This window comes from Perna viridis, chromosome 12, assembly GCF_037379345.1.
Source record: "Perna viridis isolate PV_CMFRI_1.1 ecotype Kerala chromosome 12, ASM3737934v1, whole genome shotgun sequence".
NCBI lineage: Eukaryota > Metazoa > Mollusca > Bivalvia > Mytilida > Mytilidae > Perna > Perna viridis.
The window spans coordinates 23986795-24003964 of record NC_142456.1 but is presented as its reverse complement, the minus strand read 5'-3'; the positions used below and the strand labels follow the sequence as shown (position 1 = coordinate 24003964).

At 33.2% G+C, this 17170-nt stretch overlaps 1 protein-coding gene across 1 annotated transcript in view; it reads right to left on the bottom strand.

Annotated features, from left to right (window-relative positions):
* LOC148601762 (uncharacterized) overlaps positions 1-17170 on the bottom strand; it is a 247117-nt gene that overhangs the window by 112196 nt on the left and 117751 nt on the right. Inside the window, exons 100-119 of the mRNA XM_088556149.1 lie at positions 16455-16628; positions 16082-16306; positions 15704-15746; positions 15172-15335; positions 14092-14262; positions 13283-13541; positions 11062-11225; positions 9765-10340; positions 9178-9351; positions 8746-8958; positions 8535-8577; positions 7032-7195; positions 5819-5971; positions 5079-5291; positions 4458-4500; positions 3857-4020; positions 2707-2883; positions 2055-2348; positions 1289-1331; positions 352-512 (exon numbers count right to left, since the gene is read on the bottom strand). Coding sequence (XP_088412275.1) covers positions 352-512; positions 1289-1331; positions 2055-2348; positions 2707-2883; positions 3857-4020; positions 4458-4500; positions 5079-5291; positions 5819-5971; positions 7032-7195; positions 8535-8577; positions 8746-8958; positions 9178-9351; positions 9765-10340; positions 11062-11225; positions 13283-13541; positions 14092-14262; positions 15172-15335; positions 15704-15746; positions 16082-16306; positions 16455-16628 — 3618 coding nt within the window. The remainder of the gene's footprint in view (positions 1-351; positions 513-1288; positions 1332-2054; positions 2349-2706; positions 2884-3856; positions 4021-4457; positions 4501-5078; positions 5292-5818; positions 5972-7031; positions 7196-8534; positions 8578-8745; positions 8959-9177; positions 9352-9764; positions 10341-11061; positions 11226-13282; positions 13542-14091; positions 14263-15171; positions 15336-15703; positions 15747-16081; positions 16307-16454; positions 16629-17170) is intronic.

Here is a 17170-nt window from a genome sequence, read left to right as displayed (position 1 = left end):
GAGGGGAGAACAGACAGACACCCCATCACTAAATACACTCAATTGCAAGTTGGGGGTATATAAAGACAAAACTGTTTAATATTATGAATTAAAATTGTACAATAGAAGAACAAGAGAAAGTCAAATGGACAGGGAACCAGATTTTTTGGAATGACTTAGAACACAATGCCAGCGCCTATTCCTGCGTATTTATAAAGGAGGTCATTATACATTTTATAATGATATCACAAATACATTACTATAATATTGGCTAAAAATAAGACTACTTAGTCTCAAAAAAGAGGGGGAAAAATGTTTTATCATCCTAGCATAACTACGGAAAAAACTTGGGGCTATAATTACTGTACTTACCAGGGATATTAAAATCTTTAGTTAAATCACATTGACCTTTGGGAAACATAGTTCCATCAGCAACAGTTCTTTCTACCATACAACTAGTTGGTTCAAAACAGATACTTAAGTTAGCTGTGATAGCATACATTCCTTTACTTGCCAAGTCTTCGATGATGTAGCTACAAAATACCATTCCACTTAGTAAAATCTGCTATTTTATAACAGACACTCTACCTCACTTTCAAAATATTTTTTTTATTATTGTTATATGACAGAAATTATCATAAATATTGAACATGTAAAATAAACTCAGTCTGGTGGATGTGAATATTAATAGAAAACAATAGAAATGTGGACAGACAAAAACATCCTTAACAGGGTCATTTTGAATATTTCTAATTAAAATAAAAAGCTCTGTGAGATGGAGCATGATATGACAACATCATGTAGAAATCTGTTCACCTGTGGCATATGTGGACACAATATTAGTTTTAAACACAAATAAGCAAGGGGACTTACTGTTCATTATGGACACAATAACTGGTTTGGACACAATATAGCACAAAACTTGAATTTCAATTAAAAGTTTTTTAAATCAGACCGAAAATCAATAAGTTGATTTTTAGGTGTGACCTCTGGTGCCTTTAAAAAAATTTTGTGGTCACATAAATATAAATAAGACTAAAATGCATGACAGTAAGGCCGCAACCTATTTATTTCCATGAAGTATTAAAAATTGTTAGGAAAATCAAAAACAGGAATATTTACTGAAACACAGTCTGTAAATAAAGAAAGCAGAATTTCTTGAAACCTTCATTTAAACTTTCAAATCCTTCAATAACATTCACAAATTATCAATGAAAGATAAACAAAGTAAAAACTACTGTACATTCCCCCATATATAAAGCAAAAAAACTCTATTTTTGTCAGTATCTAAGCAATATGGCAGACTTACTCTATCCTGAAGGCACCATTCAGATAGAACTGATTCAGTGAGCCTATAAAAGGAAAAGTGTACTGTTATAGGTCCTGTAAAACCGTGAGATTTCCATGGCATTTTTATTTTCGCTATTTTTGCAAATAGGAGCTGTAGCACAAAAATAAAACTGTAGCAAATATTTTTTTGAATAACATTATACTATAATTTAGGGAAAGATTGCAAATTTAAAACTGCACAGAAGTAGATTGATCAGAATAAATGCGAAAAAAAGACAACACATTTTTTTTTTCAATTTACAGTACTGTTAACATATTTTCGCAGTGTACAGATATAGATATTACCATGATTTAATAAGGAAGGTATTTTCAGTAAAAAAAAAATAGAGCATTAATGGAACATTAAGTGATACTCTGCCCAATAATAATTATAGGATAATTAATTGGTTATCACAAATAACTGAAATATACAGTAAGTTATGATTACGGATTGTTTATTATATTTACTGTAAAGATTTTCTCATAATTTATTGCCATTTTCAACATAAAGTTTAAAGTTTGTGATCGACAGATTGATACCTGTGTTGTGATGTTTTGGCTGGAGAAAAGTTCCGGAGTCAAATTATAAGTTTTTTTTTTTTTTTTACACGTGAAACATCTGTTAAATCACTGCTATCTATATAATGAAAACTACTATCCACTGGTCTTTTATTCAATAAGTATGTATAATTCCTGAGAAAAAATATTTCAAGTACAATGTCATTAATAACTTCAACGTATCTTACCGAAGTTAAAATCAGCTAGATTAACAGTGTGTTCCAATTCATCAATTGAAAGTCTCAGTGTAAAGTTACAGGCATCAATGTACAACCCAAACACAATTGACCTTGACATACGACTGGCATCCACACAACACATGAATCCAGTACAATCACTAACAGAGATACAGTTGGTTTCTGTGGTGATTGAGTTAACCGTCTGAGTAATATTACAACTGGTTCCATTACATGAGGCTTCCTTCAGTAAATCAATGGAGTCGGCATCAAACAAATAGTAGTAATTCTCTGCTGTAGGACAGTCTTGATGAAAAGAGAATGGAAACTTGTAAAGATCATACAAGGTCAATCAGCGGATCATATTGATTATGTCGTCTCTCAGTGAAGCAAAGATGTGGGGCAAAAATCCATGAGACAAGCCATCCACCCCCCATCCCCTGAAAGAATTTGAACCAGACCGGTTTGAAATCAGACTGTATTAGCAAAATTCTGGTTGTCAAAATTTAGCCAAAAACCTAAGTCTACTAACAAGGCTTCAAGCACATATGAATGCAAATACTTTTTCATCAAACTTTCAAAATCTTGTTTAGGCAAGTTCATGCAAGTACTGTAGTAAGTTTCACAAAAAGTAGAAAGTGTAATGTAAAAGATATCTGAATACCTCTCTTCCAGCCATCATAACCCTGAGGTACCCAAGGGGCAGCCTTCCTATCACAGGAACTATCACTCAGGAATGGTGAAACCATGAGTCTGTTGAGAACCTGGGCCACAAAATACTCTGGATAGGGGGATATTTGGGTTAGTCCTCTATCTGCTGCCATGCTGGATATGCTAAAACCTAAAATGTATTGGAAACAGTATTGTTTCTTATAATGTCCTTAAAAAAAAACAACCATTTTCAAATTTGTTACTAATATTCCACTGTAGCATAGTCATTTTTTGACAAAGTGTTTTAAAACCAAAAGAAAGTAAAGACACTAAAAAATAACTTTTTACTTTTTTACTATTTTAGCTCAGCTAAGTCATAAAGCACAGATATATGGGTGAAACAGTTGACATGTTTTCAGTTCTTTCAAAACCCAAATGTTGACCTAACAGCAATCTTTAACTTTTAATCTTTAACCCAAAATTGTGCTTAACATATTGGCTCATGATATTTTTACATCAAACTGACCTGAAACAAAGCAATATTCACATAAATCTGAACAAAATAAGCAGCTTAATTGTAATTGTTAGTGTACCAAAACTGTATCCAAATTTAGAACATACAAAACAATTCAATAATTCCATTTTTTATGGGCTGCGGTTTTTTCCCTATATTTACTTCTAACAGACATCAAAGGAGAAAAAAGTAATCATAGAAAAAATACCAAATTTCATCCAAAATTTTGTTATTATTTTTTTATCAATTTAAGGAGGTAGACCTAGGGTAAGGGAAATAACTCTTGAGATCAATGATATGTTTGTACCATATTCAATTTCACCAAAGCCTTTCAGGCTTTCCTTTGAAACAGAATGAAATCAGTCTGAAATACTTTGATGCTTACATGAAAATGATGTCAAGTGCTGAATACAAACATTCCAATGATTTGTAAGAGTTGTGTCCCTTACCTTAGGTCTAACTCCTAAAGTGAAAAATGCTGTCAATTTGAAAGAAATTTTTTTTAAATTGGAGAAAAAAAATCAAAATAAATGTTTTTGGGAAAGGTGAAAAAATTGGAATGGGAGGGGATGAGAATCTAGGATATTTTTTTATTCTTGGCTAAAGCTAAATTTTCACTAATAGATTGAATTAAACAAATATATCAAACCTGCTGTGGGGAAGTCTGTTGTAAAGTTACACTGCCCTTTGTTCAGTAATGAGTTCTCTAGAACTGGGATGTTTTCTAGGTCACATGATCCTTCCCCAAAACATATGCTGATGTTCAAGTTGACAAGAAACTGTCTCTCATTGTACACATCGTAAACATTGAAACTACAAAACAAATATTTTGGAGAAAACTAGTGTAAACAAGTTACAAAATTTGATTATTTTGATTTTTAAAGCATATCAGGAAACATGATATCCCTTGCTGTGTACATGTTTGACACTGTGACTGAAATTCAATGAGATTCAAGATTGTTGTAATACTTATCAAATATTATTATAGAAGGATATTAATTTTAGAGTTTTAACAATGAAGATACATCATTAACGATTTACCCTTTGACCTCATAACCTTGAAGTTCAAGATAGTTTTAGACTAATAAGCATTAATCACATATTAATTGATCAAAATATAATACCTAAAGGTACCATTATGATAACATAATTGAGAGAGGATTTAGATAAAGGTATAATTATGATAATGTAATTGAAAGAGGACTTACATACAGGTATGCTTATGATAATGTTATTGAAAGATTACTTACTCAAGTCTAACTATTCCATTCAACCACACATTCCAGATGGTCTCTGTAAGATATATATATAGTCAAATTAAAGACCTATTCAACTAGTAAAAATAAAACGAGAAGCAATAATTTTTTTTTAAGTATTTCTGAGTAGAAAAACAACCTGTAACTAATCACCAATTCAAATCATAAACAAATTGCGAACTGAATGCGATTTGAATGCAAGACAAAGTGCCATGCAAATAAGCTAACAAATTACAATGAAATCGAACACAAATCAAATTTTTAATTGTGTAAATGGCAGGCACGTCCCAATCAAATCATAACCAAATCAAAAACGTAAATGCTGACAAATCAATAAGTTTAGAACTTTTAGTGGAGTCCGAGTTGCTCATTTACTTTTGTTACTTTGTATGTATGATTTTAGTTACTTTATGTTCTTTGTTGTGTATGTCTGTTTTCCATGTCTGGTCTTTGTCCCTGGATTACATTCTTTTGATTACCGCTATAACCTTGGTTCCCTTGATTACTCTGTACATATCAACAATTTAACAAATTGTAAACAAATACTTATATAACACACTAAGTTCAACAAATTGCAAGCAAATCAAGATTAATAAATTGAATCATACAACATACCCCATGGTTTGTCCTGGATATTGACATTAAACTTGTATTGGTCAATTCCAACAGTCATGTTATAGTGACAAGGGTCTATGATAAATGTAGTCCTGAAGTTTCTCTGTAATCTGACAGACTGGACACAGCATTCCACTACAGTACAGACATCACCAACAGTACAGTTTATACTATCAGGAAGGTCAGGTAAATTCTCAGGTGGGAAAGGACAAGCTGAAAATTAATAAGAATGACTTACTGTGAAAGTACTATTGTTTGTGAGGTACCAATTTTCGTGGTTTCCATGGGTACATGAAGTTTGGTTCCCAATGAAAAGCAGATTTCTATTGTTGTGTATACCGAAAACTTCACAACCACAAATTCAAGAATCCACGAACTTGTGTTTCTTCCCTAATCCACGAAAATTGGTATGAAAGAATATCTATGAATAAAAGTGCTATCACAGTACTCTTTTTGTAAGGGCCTTTCAGAGCTTACTTGAAGGTGTGTTAAAACTTACTGAAGATCATTTGGTGATCTCTTTATTTACCATTTTTATGTTGATGCATTTGCTGTAGTCCACCATATATGTTCCTTTTTATAACATTCAAATACAGAATATAGAAATCTATTTTGAATTCTATCATTCTAAGATCAGAAATCACCAATTACATTTTACAAATTTCAACAGAGGCATTCCAAGACGATATACCTTAACTTAAACCTTCAAAGACTATATAACTAATTTTTATAAAACTTACTTATATTCCATCCACCTGACATCTGACATTGATTTGGTGGGTACAGGTAGTTGAAGATGTCTAGTGTTTCTATCAGATCCTGGAGAGCATCCCCTGACATAGAGGCAGTCACTGGGTAACCAGTTTCTGAAAACCAGTTGGCTATTGAAAATCCTGAAATATAACGATTAAACCTTAAACATAAATATGAATTTGGAGCACTGTATTTTAAAAAAACTACAACACAATTTAATCCGATCAAGGGCCATCACAGAGGCGGATACAGGATTTGAGTTTAGGGGGCATTAATTGAATTAAATACCATGCAAAGCAAGGCAAAAAATATTATGGGGTGAAACTTGTAGTGAAATTTTTTTTTTCTTACCGATTTAGGGGGGGGGGATCTACACCCGGCACGCTAGTCCTCGGATCCACACATGTATCAGTGGAAGCATAATGGTTACATATACATGAGGCCACACTGAAAATAATGTTTGTTTCCCCTAACCTGTAGGTACGGTAATTATTTTTTGTCCATTTCATATGATTCTGTAAGAGAAAAATGTTGCTTTGAAAATGTTAAAACATCTTGTTAAAGAATGGCAACATAATCATTTGGATAAGACCATTTTTATGTTTAGATAGGGGAAGGGTAAACAAACTTAATTTTCATTTTGACCTGATATATAGAGGATTGAATACAATCTCTGAAATCTTAAAGCATTAGAGGACAAAAGCAAACACCACAATGTGAGGATATTTAACTAGTAGTGGTTCCTGATGTTCTTTAATAAAAAAAGACAGAAATGGCTGAATTTCACTGAAAAGGAAGTAGATGTCCAACAGACCTGAAATCGAATCTAACAATATAGGACCCGTATTTGATGCTGGATATCAAATATGAAGTGGCTGTGATTAGTAGTTGCTGAAAAAAGTGTAACGAAAATAGATTCCTACCCGCCCACCCAACCAACATTCACCACACTATAACCTGATTTTTACTATATGAAATTCAGGCAAAAATTGGTTGGTCTAAAAGCAGTTAACAGGTTAATTTTTTTTAACATACCTAAAGGCAGGGGAGTTTAGGAGGTTAAAACAAATCCTTCATAAAGCAGATATATGTTAAGAATACCAAAAAACAAACTTAAAGCTTGCAAAGAACTATAAAAGTCCTTGAAATTTTGTCCAAATACTCCCCCTCTCCTTAAAATGTCCAGGCTTAGAAACTTACCTGGTTCAGCAAAGCTGTTGTTGGTAATACATGTCTGTTTGTATAATACAACATTCTTGAGGACTTTTGCCTCAACATTACATGGGTTTGTAATGTCCCAACAAATATTGATCTCCATGTTGACAACATAGCTCTCTTCATATAACAAGTCTTCAACATCAAACCTTAAAAGAAAAAAGTTACCTTCAAAATAATACTTTGTAACAGTTTTTCACAAATTTTTCATTTCATTATATTTTCAACTAGAGATGCCAAAAACTCTGAATCATTCATCTGAAAAAAAAAAACAAAACAAAAAAACAAAAAAAAAAAAACAAAAACAAAAAAAAACAAAAAAAAATAGAAATCTGGCGACTATATCACCTGATAAATAAGTACAAAAATTATCAAAGCATTCACCATTCACAGAGGTCGATGGCTACTTTAGTAAGCCTTGATGTAAGGATCATTTCAACAATTGAAATTTCTTTGTATCTATAATGGTTTTCAAGTTATTAGCCTTAAACTGCAAAAAAAAGAGTACTTTTTTGCCTTTCAATTTCAATAGCTCTAATGAAGAGTCACATAACAACTGTGACCAAAGGATGACTTGTAGAGCTCATCAAGCTTAAGAAGAATAGAAGCATTCATATTTCTCAATCTTTTGTATTTTTTCAAGTTAACTATCTAAATGTCAATTATTGAGTGAACTGTCTTAGGTAGTTAGGTGACTTGGCAATTGACAAAGAGGTTTAAACTTTCTATCAGAAACCCATTTAAGTATCATTCTGTATAAGAATCAAGCAATGGGTGGCACATCATTTTTCTCATTTTGGACTTTTTTGCCTCAAATATATTCAATACTAGAAAACAAGCAAGAAGCGATTAAAATTTTTGCTGAATCACCTGTGGTGTAAATAATTTTTTGACTACTTAAATGGGGAAAAAGTGCAGGAAAATTACCCAACATTTTTCAACAGTGCATTTCAACTAAATTTGAACTCTCAATATCTTAATTTGGCAAAATTTACACACTTTGACTTTATTTTGGGAGGTTAAGAGGTATAAATTGCTTGATAATGCAATATGATTTAAGTGGTTTTTCTCTTCATGTGCCACATCTTATATACATTTTGCCTGATTCTCAGACATAGAAATACTGAAATACCTGTGAAACAATAGATAGCTCAATTCTTTTGTCAATAACTGTAAACATTTTAATTTTTGCAGTGTACTAAATTCCACTATTTTCAAGCTGGACTGAAAAGTACGAAAAATTGTAGTCGGGAAATTGTTTTTAACACTATATATGTAACACTTATCATTTTTATAAACCGTGAAAAATTGATGTGGTAACTTACAGAATCAGTGATAATTAACAACTGTGAAAATTAACACATTTAAAGTATTCTGTTGACTCTCAAAAGTTCATCAGGTGAGTTTCATTTCATAAATGGAAGACCAATATACTATCCCTTGAACATAGTCATTGTATGCGCTATAACAGAAAGAAATAAAACTTACAGAATCCTGAATATACCAGCCAAGTCCACTTCATAGCTCTTTTCTGTAATAAGTGAAATAATAAAAGACATAAATATTTCAAGCAAGTTAATCTTGAAAATTTTCTCAATTACTTTAATCACACAAATTTGAAAGACTAGTAATTTTAAGAAATTATGGCAATTATTATGTTCTTATTATAGTAAATTTCAAGACCTACAAACAAACTTACCAAAATCAAAGTCCAGCAATGACACATCAAAACTGTATAACTCCACGCCAATTTGTAATCGGTAGGTACAGGGGTTGAGATGTAGGAACACTCTGTAGTTCCGGAATGTCTCAGTGTCATACAGGCAGCAGTCAATATGTGTACATTGCTCACTCACTCTGCATACTAACTGGTCTGTCGTAATTGGTAAAACAACAACACCAAGGCTACATTCTACAAACATGACAGAAATAAACATAAGCCTTTATTTACACATACAAAATGGTGAACACAATATCCCAGGTTATTTTGATTTGTTCCTATAAAACACAAACACTAATGAAAAATTGTTTCTTTATACAGTTAGACTACGCCTGTTATCGTATACACTTACCATTAACCCACCCATCTGAAGCCCCCAGTCAGACCATGCCTGTTATCATATACACTTACCATTAACCCACCCATCTGAAGCCCCAGCAAACATGCCTCCAGTGAGACTACATTGACTATCCTCTATATAGTCTGTGATGTTATTCTCTTCCAATAAATTGGAAATCTGCCATTCATTCAAAACAGCATTGTCTGGTAAACCCTGGCCAGTCTTCCAAGACTTCAGGAAAAAACCTGCAACAAATGCATCAGAAAATAGAGCATGAAGACAGAATAGTACATGGAAATATTTTATAGGAATCTTTTCTGATAAGAATTCTCACATATCACTGTACATTTAAAACAAATTGAGATCAAGGAGAAAATAGTCTCAACAAGAGGAAGATAGATAAATCTTAAGATGGTAGACCTAGGGTAACGGACACAACTCTTACAAATCATTGGAACGTTTGTAGTCAGCGTTTCATATCAATCTCATGTAAGCATTAAAGTAACTCGGACTGATTTCATTCTGTTTCAAAAGAAATATTGAAAGGCTTTGGGGAAATTGGAAATGATACAAACATATCACTGATTTCGAGAGTTATTCCCCTTACCCTAAGTCTACCTCCTTAAGTCCCTCCAAATGACTACAATAATCTACCAACCTGAACTACAGTCAACTGACGAGTTGATAAGAGAAGCTATAGTTGATCCCAGATCACTGTACACTGTTTTAACATAGTAGCTTGGATCAAAGTATGATATGGCCTTCAGCAGGGCATCATTAGCTGCTTCTCCTACCGGTACCCCAATAATTCTTATTCCTGATACACTACATGTGTCAGCCTGGATCTTAATATCTTCATGATTTGCTGATCTTCCGTCGGTAAGGACAACCAGATAATCCTGGACAGATCCACGCCCACCAAGGGACTCAGAAAACTTAGTCTCACAGATATATTTTAGGACTTCAACTGTGTTGGCTGTTCCAGGATTAGGTTTGGTAGATAAAATAGCTTCCAATATGGTATCCTTATCATAGTCTAAATCAAATATAGTTCTATTACTAGTACTGTTGCCACCAAAGACCACAAATCCAATCCTTGTAAGGTTGGCACCTACACCCAGATTGTTAACCGTTGAAGCAATGGCCTCTAATGACTGGTTAAAGTGAGATGTACCAACACTGATAGATTCATCTAACAGGAAAACAAGATCTCCCTCAACAAACAACGGACAATCTGAAATAGACCAAGTGAAACAATTTGAAACAGGGGACGAACATACATTTCAATAATTAAATATATTTACAAGTATTAGTAAACCATTCTAATAATCTTTGAAATAGATATTCTCTATTTTCTATATAAAAATATTGTGGTTATCTAAGGAATGTTTCTAATTCTTTAACAGATTATACAAAATAACCTGTTCAAAAATTCTAAACATTCCATATATTTTAATCGCTTAAGGGTAATATTCCAAATATTGATAATTGATTTGTATTCAAAACATTATTTTGTATGGGATTATTTTAATTCAGGAGTGCGGAACATTAGATTTAAATGACGTCATAGTACCAAGCCAGGTTATTCTAAATAACCTGGTTGACTCAAAGGGAACCAACCAATCAGAAAGTTTGTTACAAATCAAATATAATTATTTGTCTATAATCAAATACATACAAGAACTGAGAAAGATCTAACTTTTCAGTGAAACCATCTGTGTTCTTATTGACTCTGAACATGAAAAACTTTTAAAAAATTAAATTACCAGTACTCCCCACACAAAAGAAGCATCAAAAATAATCTTCATGTAAAACATCAACAAGATTAAGATCAAAAACCATTAAACAGTTTAACATAACCAAGCACTTATCTTGATTCATATAAACCCAACCTAAAAACAAATTTTAGCAAGGGGTATAAAATATTGGACTACGTTAACACATATACTGTTTACCTGAAATTCTGAATCCATTGCTCCATGTACAGTCCTGTTTAGGTAGCTCTATACTGTCTAAAGGATTAACTGTCTGTGTACAGGTCTCTCCAGCAGCAAAACAAGCCTCAAATGATACAGACAATCGGTATAGGGCTTGGTCAATGAGGTCAATCACTCTAAATCTGTCATTAAATTGAAAACAAAAGTGAAAGTAGAATGAAAATTTCTAACACAGTCTAACGGATCATTTGAACAAAGGAAGTCAGTAGTTAGAGGATAAATCTAGTGGCTCTAAAAAGACTAAGTTGCTCATCTGCAAATATCAGAAATCTGGTTTGATCAAAAAGAGCAAACCTGGATTAAGTTTTTGCAGAGATATATGCCAAATGTGCATCCCCATAGGAGTTCAATTGTATCTTTGAGCAGCCACATCCACTAAATGAGTAACCAGAGCAACACAAAAAATCTGCATAGAACAATGATATCAGCAGTTCTATCAATCTATCTGTGGTTTTAGTTGATAATTAAAAATATGCCAATCAGAAGTTTAGAAAGCTTCTAAAGGTCATGTTGCTTATCAAGCAAAACAAAAAAAGAAATGTTCGTAGAGGCTCCCCATACATCATTCATGCAAATTTTATAAATTGATCGAGGGGCTTTTATGTACTCATAGGTTTGCAAAAATATATGTTTACACAGGTGATGGCATAATCTCACCTAGGCCTTTCATCCAGATGAGCTAAAAAGTAGTCATGTATACAGGGTTCCCACAACATTCTTATCCTGAAATTCAAGGACTTTTCAAGGTCTTTTTCTTGAATATATTCCTTGCTTCATATTGTTATATTGCACGACGGGTGATGCTAGCATAGCAGGAGATGCTTACCCTGTCGATGCACCTGATCTCACTCTAATTTGGAGTTAATGCGATCGATGCTTTATACCCGATTTGTTTTGTCCCTTGGATCCTTGACACTTGATTACTGGATGGTTTACTAGCTGTTCATAAAGCAGCCTTTACTAATCAATACTATAGCAATCTAGCAATTGAAATCCACTCAAACCAGTCCTAAGTGACTGTCTTCTCTTGAACTTACTATGAAGTATGAACAATTGCTCACTGTTGAAGGTCTCATGCTGATTTAAAAATGAAGAACAATAATAAAAGTATTGTTCCATTTACTTGGGTTTTGCCATGTATTTGTTGGGATTTTTCTCATGTACATTTACTTGTTATCCCTTTATTTATTCATATTGTGATTTGTATGAACAAATAGAATGAAACTTTTTAAATTTGTAATCTAGTATTTTTTTTTATTCATGCAGAACTTCAATTTACTCCAAATGTTAAGAAGTGCTACATATGTTGAAAAATCTTGCAAAAAGATATCACAGATTGACGTACAGGGAGACTGTATGACAATCAAAATTCTGAGGATTTGGTGTCTGGTTGGCATTGATTCCATATCTCCATATTTTATTATTATACATTGACAAAGACAGCCTTATTACAACCCCAATGAATATCTTAATTGAAAGCATGACTGCCTGCACAAAAAAAACAACTATGGAAAAAATAAACAATAAAATATTTCAAATATTTATTATTTAAAACAAAAAATAATATATTCTAATCAACCAAAAAACAAAATTACAAATGTAACAAAACTTGAGAGACGCGCCATGGTTTCTAAATGATTTATCATCGCTTAATCGCAATGTTAAAACCCATTAATGTTAAGCGCAAATAAGAATATTATTTTGAAAGTAATTCGCCACTATCAAACTCGTCCCAAAATTTTACTTTCATTTCTTAAATTACACTACTCGACAGTTGACAGATACAAACTATTTCGAGGACGAAACTTATACGATCGAAGGGAGCTAACCCAAAGTTTAATCAGAACTTCGCGATGTTAAAATTCACGGTTTTCTCCCGATTTTTATAATTTTATTAGATTTCAACGTCTATTCCCGACCAGGAACACCTGAAACAAAGTTCCCGGCATTTTCCCGTTTTCCCGGTCTTGTGGAAACCCTGTGTATATTGAAAAGGGAGAAGTATATTTTCAAATTAGAACCATATAGAAATATTTTACTTAAGCTTAAGTAGATTCCTAAAACTCAAAAACTAAAACCTGTCTAAACCAAACCCTGAATAAATAAAAAATCTGACTAAATCAAATCCTGAAGATGATGAAGGGGTTTGGTTTGACAGGTCCCAACATATTTATTTTACCTGACTCTGTATATTCCTCTGATCCAGAAATATTCTTCACTGCCCCAGGTATAGTTGTGTAACATTTGAGAATGGGTCCATTTCTCTATCCTCACATGAAGTCTTTTCTGACAGTAATCCAGAGACACAGAGAAATCGATGGTAAAGTTGTTGAGTGTAGGAATTTCTACACAACATCTGACATCGGTACAGGAGCTCCATATGTAGCAGGAGGTTGTTGGTGGTAGCTCACCAAGGCTGGCTATTGTGTCTAGACAGGCTGAAAATGCATTAACATGGTATGTTTGAATATAGAACATAGAATTAAGGAGTAAAAACAAATATCTGTTACCTTTTTAACTTTAAAGTTTGAATATAAGGATATTTCATCAGCAACTGAATGAATGTTCTTCAAATGCTCACCAGTTTTTTATCACCTTATTTTTTGTTGTTGAAACTTGCGCAATGAATATTTTATAAAAAAAAATCCACATAAACCCCAAATTAGGTATTTCTATACAGATTACAAAAATAATAACTTTCATTTTTGAAGGATTAGTTGACACAGATTACATAATACTCATTCCATTATTGGCAACTCTAAACTAACTGCTCTTCTAGCCAATAATGGAACGACAGAATGGTTAATAACATATGTCACATGATAGAAACCTCCATTTTTAACCCAATGGTGAAGGTACCTGTTACAGGATAGAACTGCTATTCCAGCCATTGATGAAGGGACTGAATGGTTAATAACATATGTCACATGACAGAAACCTCCATTTTTAACCCAATGGTGAAGGTACCTGTAACAGGATAGAACTTACTGTTATTCCAGCCATTGATGGAGGGACTGAATGGTGCATCATTTCTGTCACATGATGGGAACTGCAGGAACCACCCAATGTCTGCTGCATCATAAAACTTGTGCACTTCCAAGTCTGTCATGTTACCAATGGTAACACCAGTATCTGCTGCCCAACCAGCTAGAGAAAAATCTGAGAGAGAAAACATTAATCTGGATTACTTCATAGAAATTGAAAAGGTATGGTATAAACGAATATATAGTAGATTTTACTGAAAAGCATGTTGAAGTACCACTATATTCAAACAATACTACAAAATCAGACTTTTTTTCAGATGAGGCTCAAAGTTGATTGATTGAAATTCAGACTTCCTATATGATCATGCGTTGTGCTAGTCTGACATGCTGAGCTAGATTTTGGTATTGGATTAACTACAACATTAGAAGAGAAATAAAGAAGTTGGTTCAGTAAGGGCAAACTTTGGCCTCAAAAACGAAGTCTACATGAAGAAAACTTTATGTTGTTTCTCCAGCTCTTTAATATGTTTTAAAGTTGATTTGATTGGTTTATGGTAATAATCTAAACATATACCGTCATACATGCCTGAATAATGAGGCCAAAAGGGGTCCTTACCAAACCTTCTCCATTAATAGGGTAGGTAAGTCTCGTCATGTGACCCCATGATTTCATGAGAATGGGTCCTAGTCTTCCATTCAAAAGCATGGAGATAAGTCGTTTAGTTGAGTTCAGTGTTAAGGGCAAAACATCTTTTTGTGTAAAAGATATCGATAAAAATGCCAAATATCTATTTCTACATGATAGAGGTATTAAGAAAAAACAGAAGATTTTGCATTGTTATACAGCATTTCGAGTACCCGGAAGTAAACAATTAAAAAGCAGACCGGTCTTCGGTTTTCAATATTTTCTATGTCAGAAATTCCGGTAAAAAAAAGGAAACCAGAACGAGACTTACAAACCCTATTAAAACAACGTTTGGTTATTGAGTTGCAAAAAGAACCTCCTTATCTTCTACTAAAAATATACATTTACATAAACAGTTAGAAGACTAAATATTTTTTGTATAAGAGAACTGACAAATACCTGTTGTTACATAACCCATCCTAAGGCTACAAGTCTGTTTAGGTAATCTGGTATTCTGTAACAGGGTAGCAGTCCATGCACAAGGGAGGTAAGTCTCCCAACAGATGGCAATTCTTACAGTAACTAAGTACTCATTCTCACTCTTCAGGTCATGAATGTTGTACCTTCAAAAAAGTTGTCACAATAGTTTTGTTCCATTCATAAAGAAGATGATAAATGGCACTGAATTCTCTTAAAACATGTGACCAATCAAAATAAGGCCACATACCAAAGTTGAAGTCAATCTATCCATTAGGAGTAAAAAAAAATTGGTGACAACATTTGAACAGGCCGACGGACAAACAAGGTGATTCCAACAAGCCATCATTTTGATGAGTTGGGGTAATAGAAACAATTCTAATATAAAATTCTAAATATATTTGGAAATAGTTCTTTAAGAGCAAAAATAATTTTGTTTGGGTATAATATAAATATATAGCAAAGATGTGAATGCATCCCTTTTTAATGAGATAAAGTTACACTGTGTACTTACAAAATCCTGACTGTCTTCTTCAAACTGAACTCTTGATCAGTATCTGAAATACCAAAAGCATAAATTTATTCAATCACATTAGAAATGTATACATTTGCTTAAGTGCAACCAAAAAAATTACAAAAGCCGATAGATATTTCTTCCTTGAATTTTCCATGATTAGGAAGTGACTAGAAATAGTTCTAGATTTTTAAGTGACTCTCTCAATCTATATCACCTACTTGAATATAACATAAACCTTACAAATAGGTAAGGAATAAAATGGTGCAATAAAAAACCCAATATTATGGTTTAAACGTATTTCTAATAAGCTCTATTTAAAATCACTGTGACAAAGTGACCTTGTTTATTATGTGACAGTATAGGTGTCTTACTTACTAAACACAAAATCCAGAAGAGACACAGTGAACTGCAATTTCTCAATGCCAATGTGTAGTTTCTGTGTACAAGGGTCCAGTTCTAGTTGTGTTCTGAAGGTCCTGCCAATGAACACTGACTGAAGGCAACATTGGATACCAGAACATTCACCATTGAAGTAGCATGTGATTGGGTTGGGAGGGTTGCCTGCCCAAAGATTTGTCAGTGTAATGTTGTTGTGACAGTCTGTAAATAAAATATTTTGTGAATTAATTATTTACAAAATCCTTCATTAAATGTTTAAAACTAAACAAATTTTGCAAACTTAAACCAGTATTTGAATGATTTAAAAATAGATCTGGCACAATAAAAGTGCCATTAATTAACTACTTACCAGAGTTCCAGCCATTAGTGGCATTAACGAAAGGAACCTCATCTCGGCTACAAGGTGTATCTAATAAGTAACTGGTCAAATCTAACAGCTGTAAAAGTTCTGCTATATAGTACTCTGGTAGTAGATCAATATCATCCTCAGACCTCACCCTCAGGTACTGGTTCAATGCAAAGTCTGAAAAAAGAAAACAAATATCATCCTCATATTTGATCCTTCATCTGAATATAGCTAAAATATTGCTGCTCGGACGTTAAACCCCAACAAACAAACAAACAAACATATTTCACCCTCAAGTACTGGTTCAGGGCAAAGTCTGAAACAAACAAAAAAAAACAAAACAATATTACCCTCAGACTTCATCCTTAGGTTCTGGTTTAGGGCTAAATCTCAGACAATAAAACCAATGTCACCCTAAGACCTCATCCTTAGGTTTTGGCTTAGGATGAAGTCTGTCTGAGACAATAAAACCAATAATACCCCCCAGACCTCATCCTTAGGTTTGTTTAGGGCTAACTCTGGGACATTAAAAACCAATATTATACTGCATTCTAAGGTACAAGTGAAGGATGAAAGTTTCTACATCTATTCTTCAGACAGGGTTTGACACTAACAGTGGTCCAGCAGTCCTGTGCCTACCTAATTTAAGAGAGAACTACTTTTATATTTGAATTGATAGTCCTTTGGACTTGACCTAAATTAATTCTTGAAATTCTATT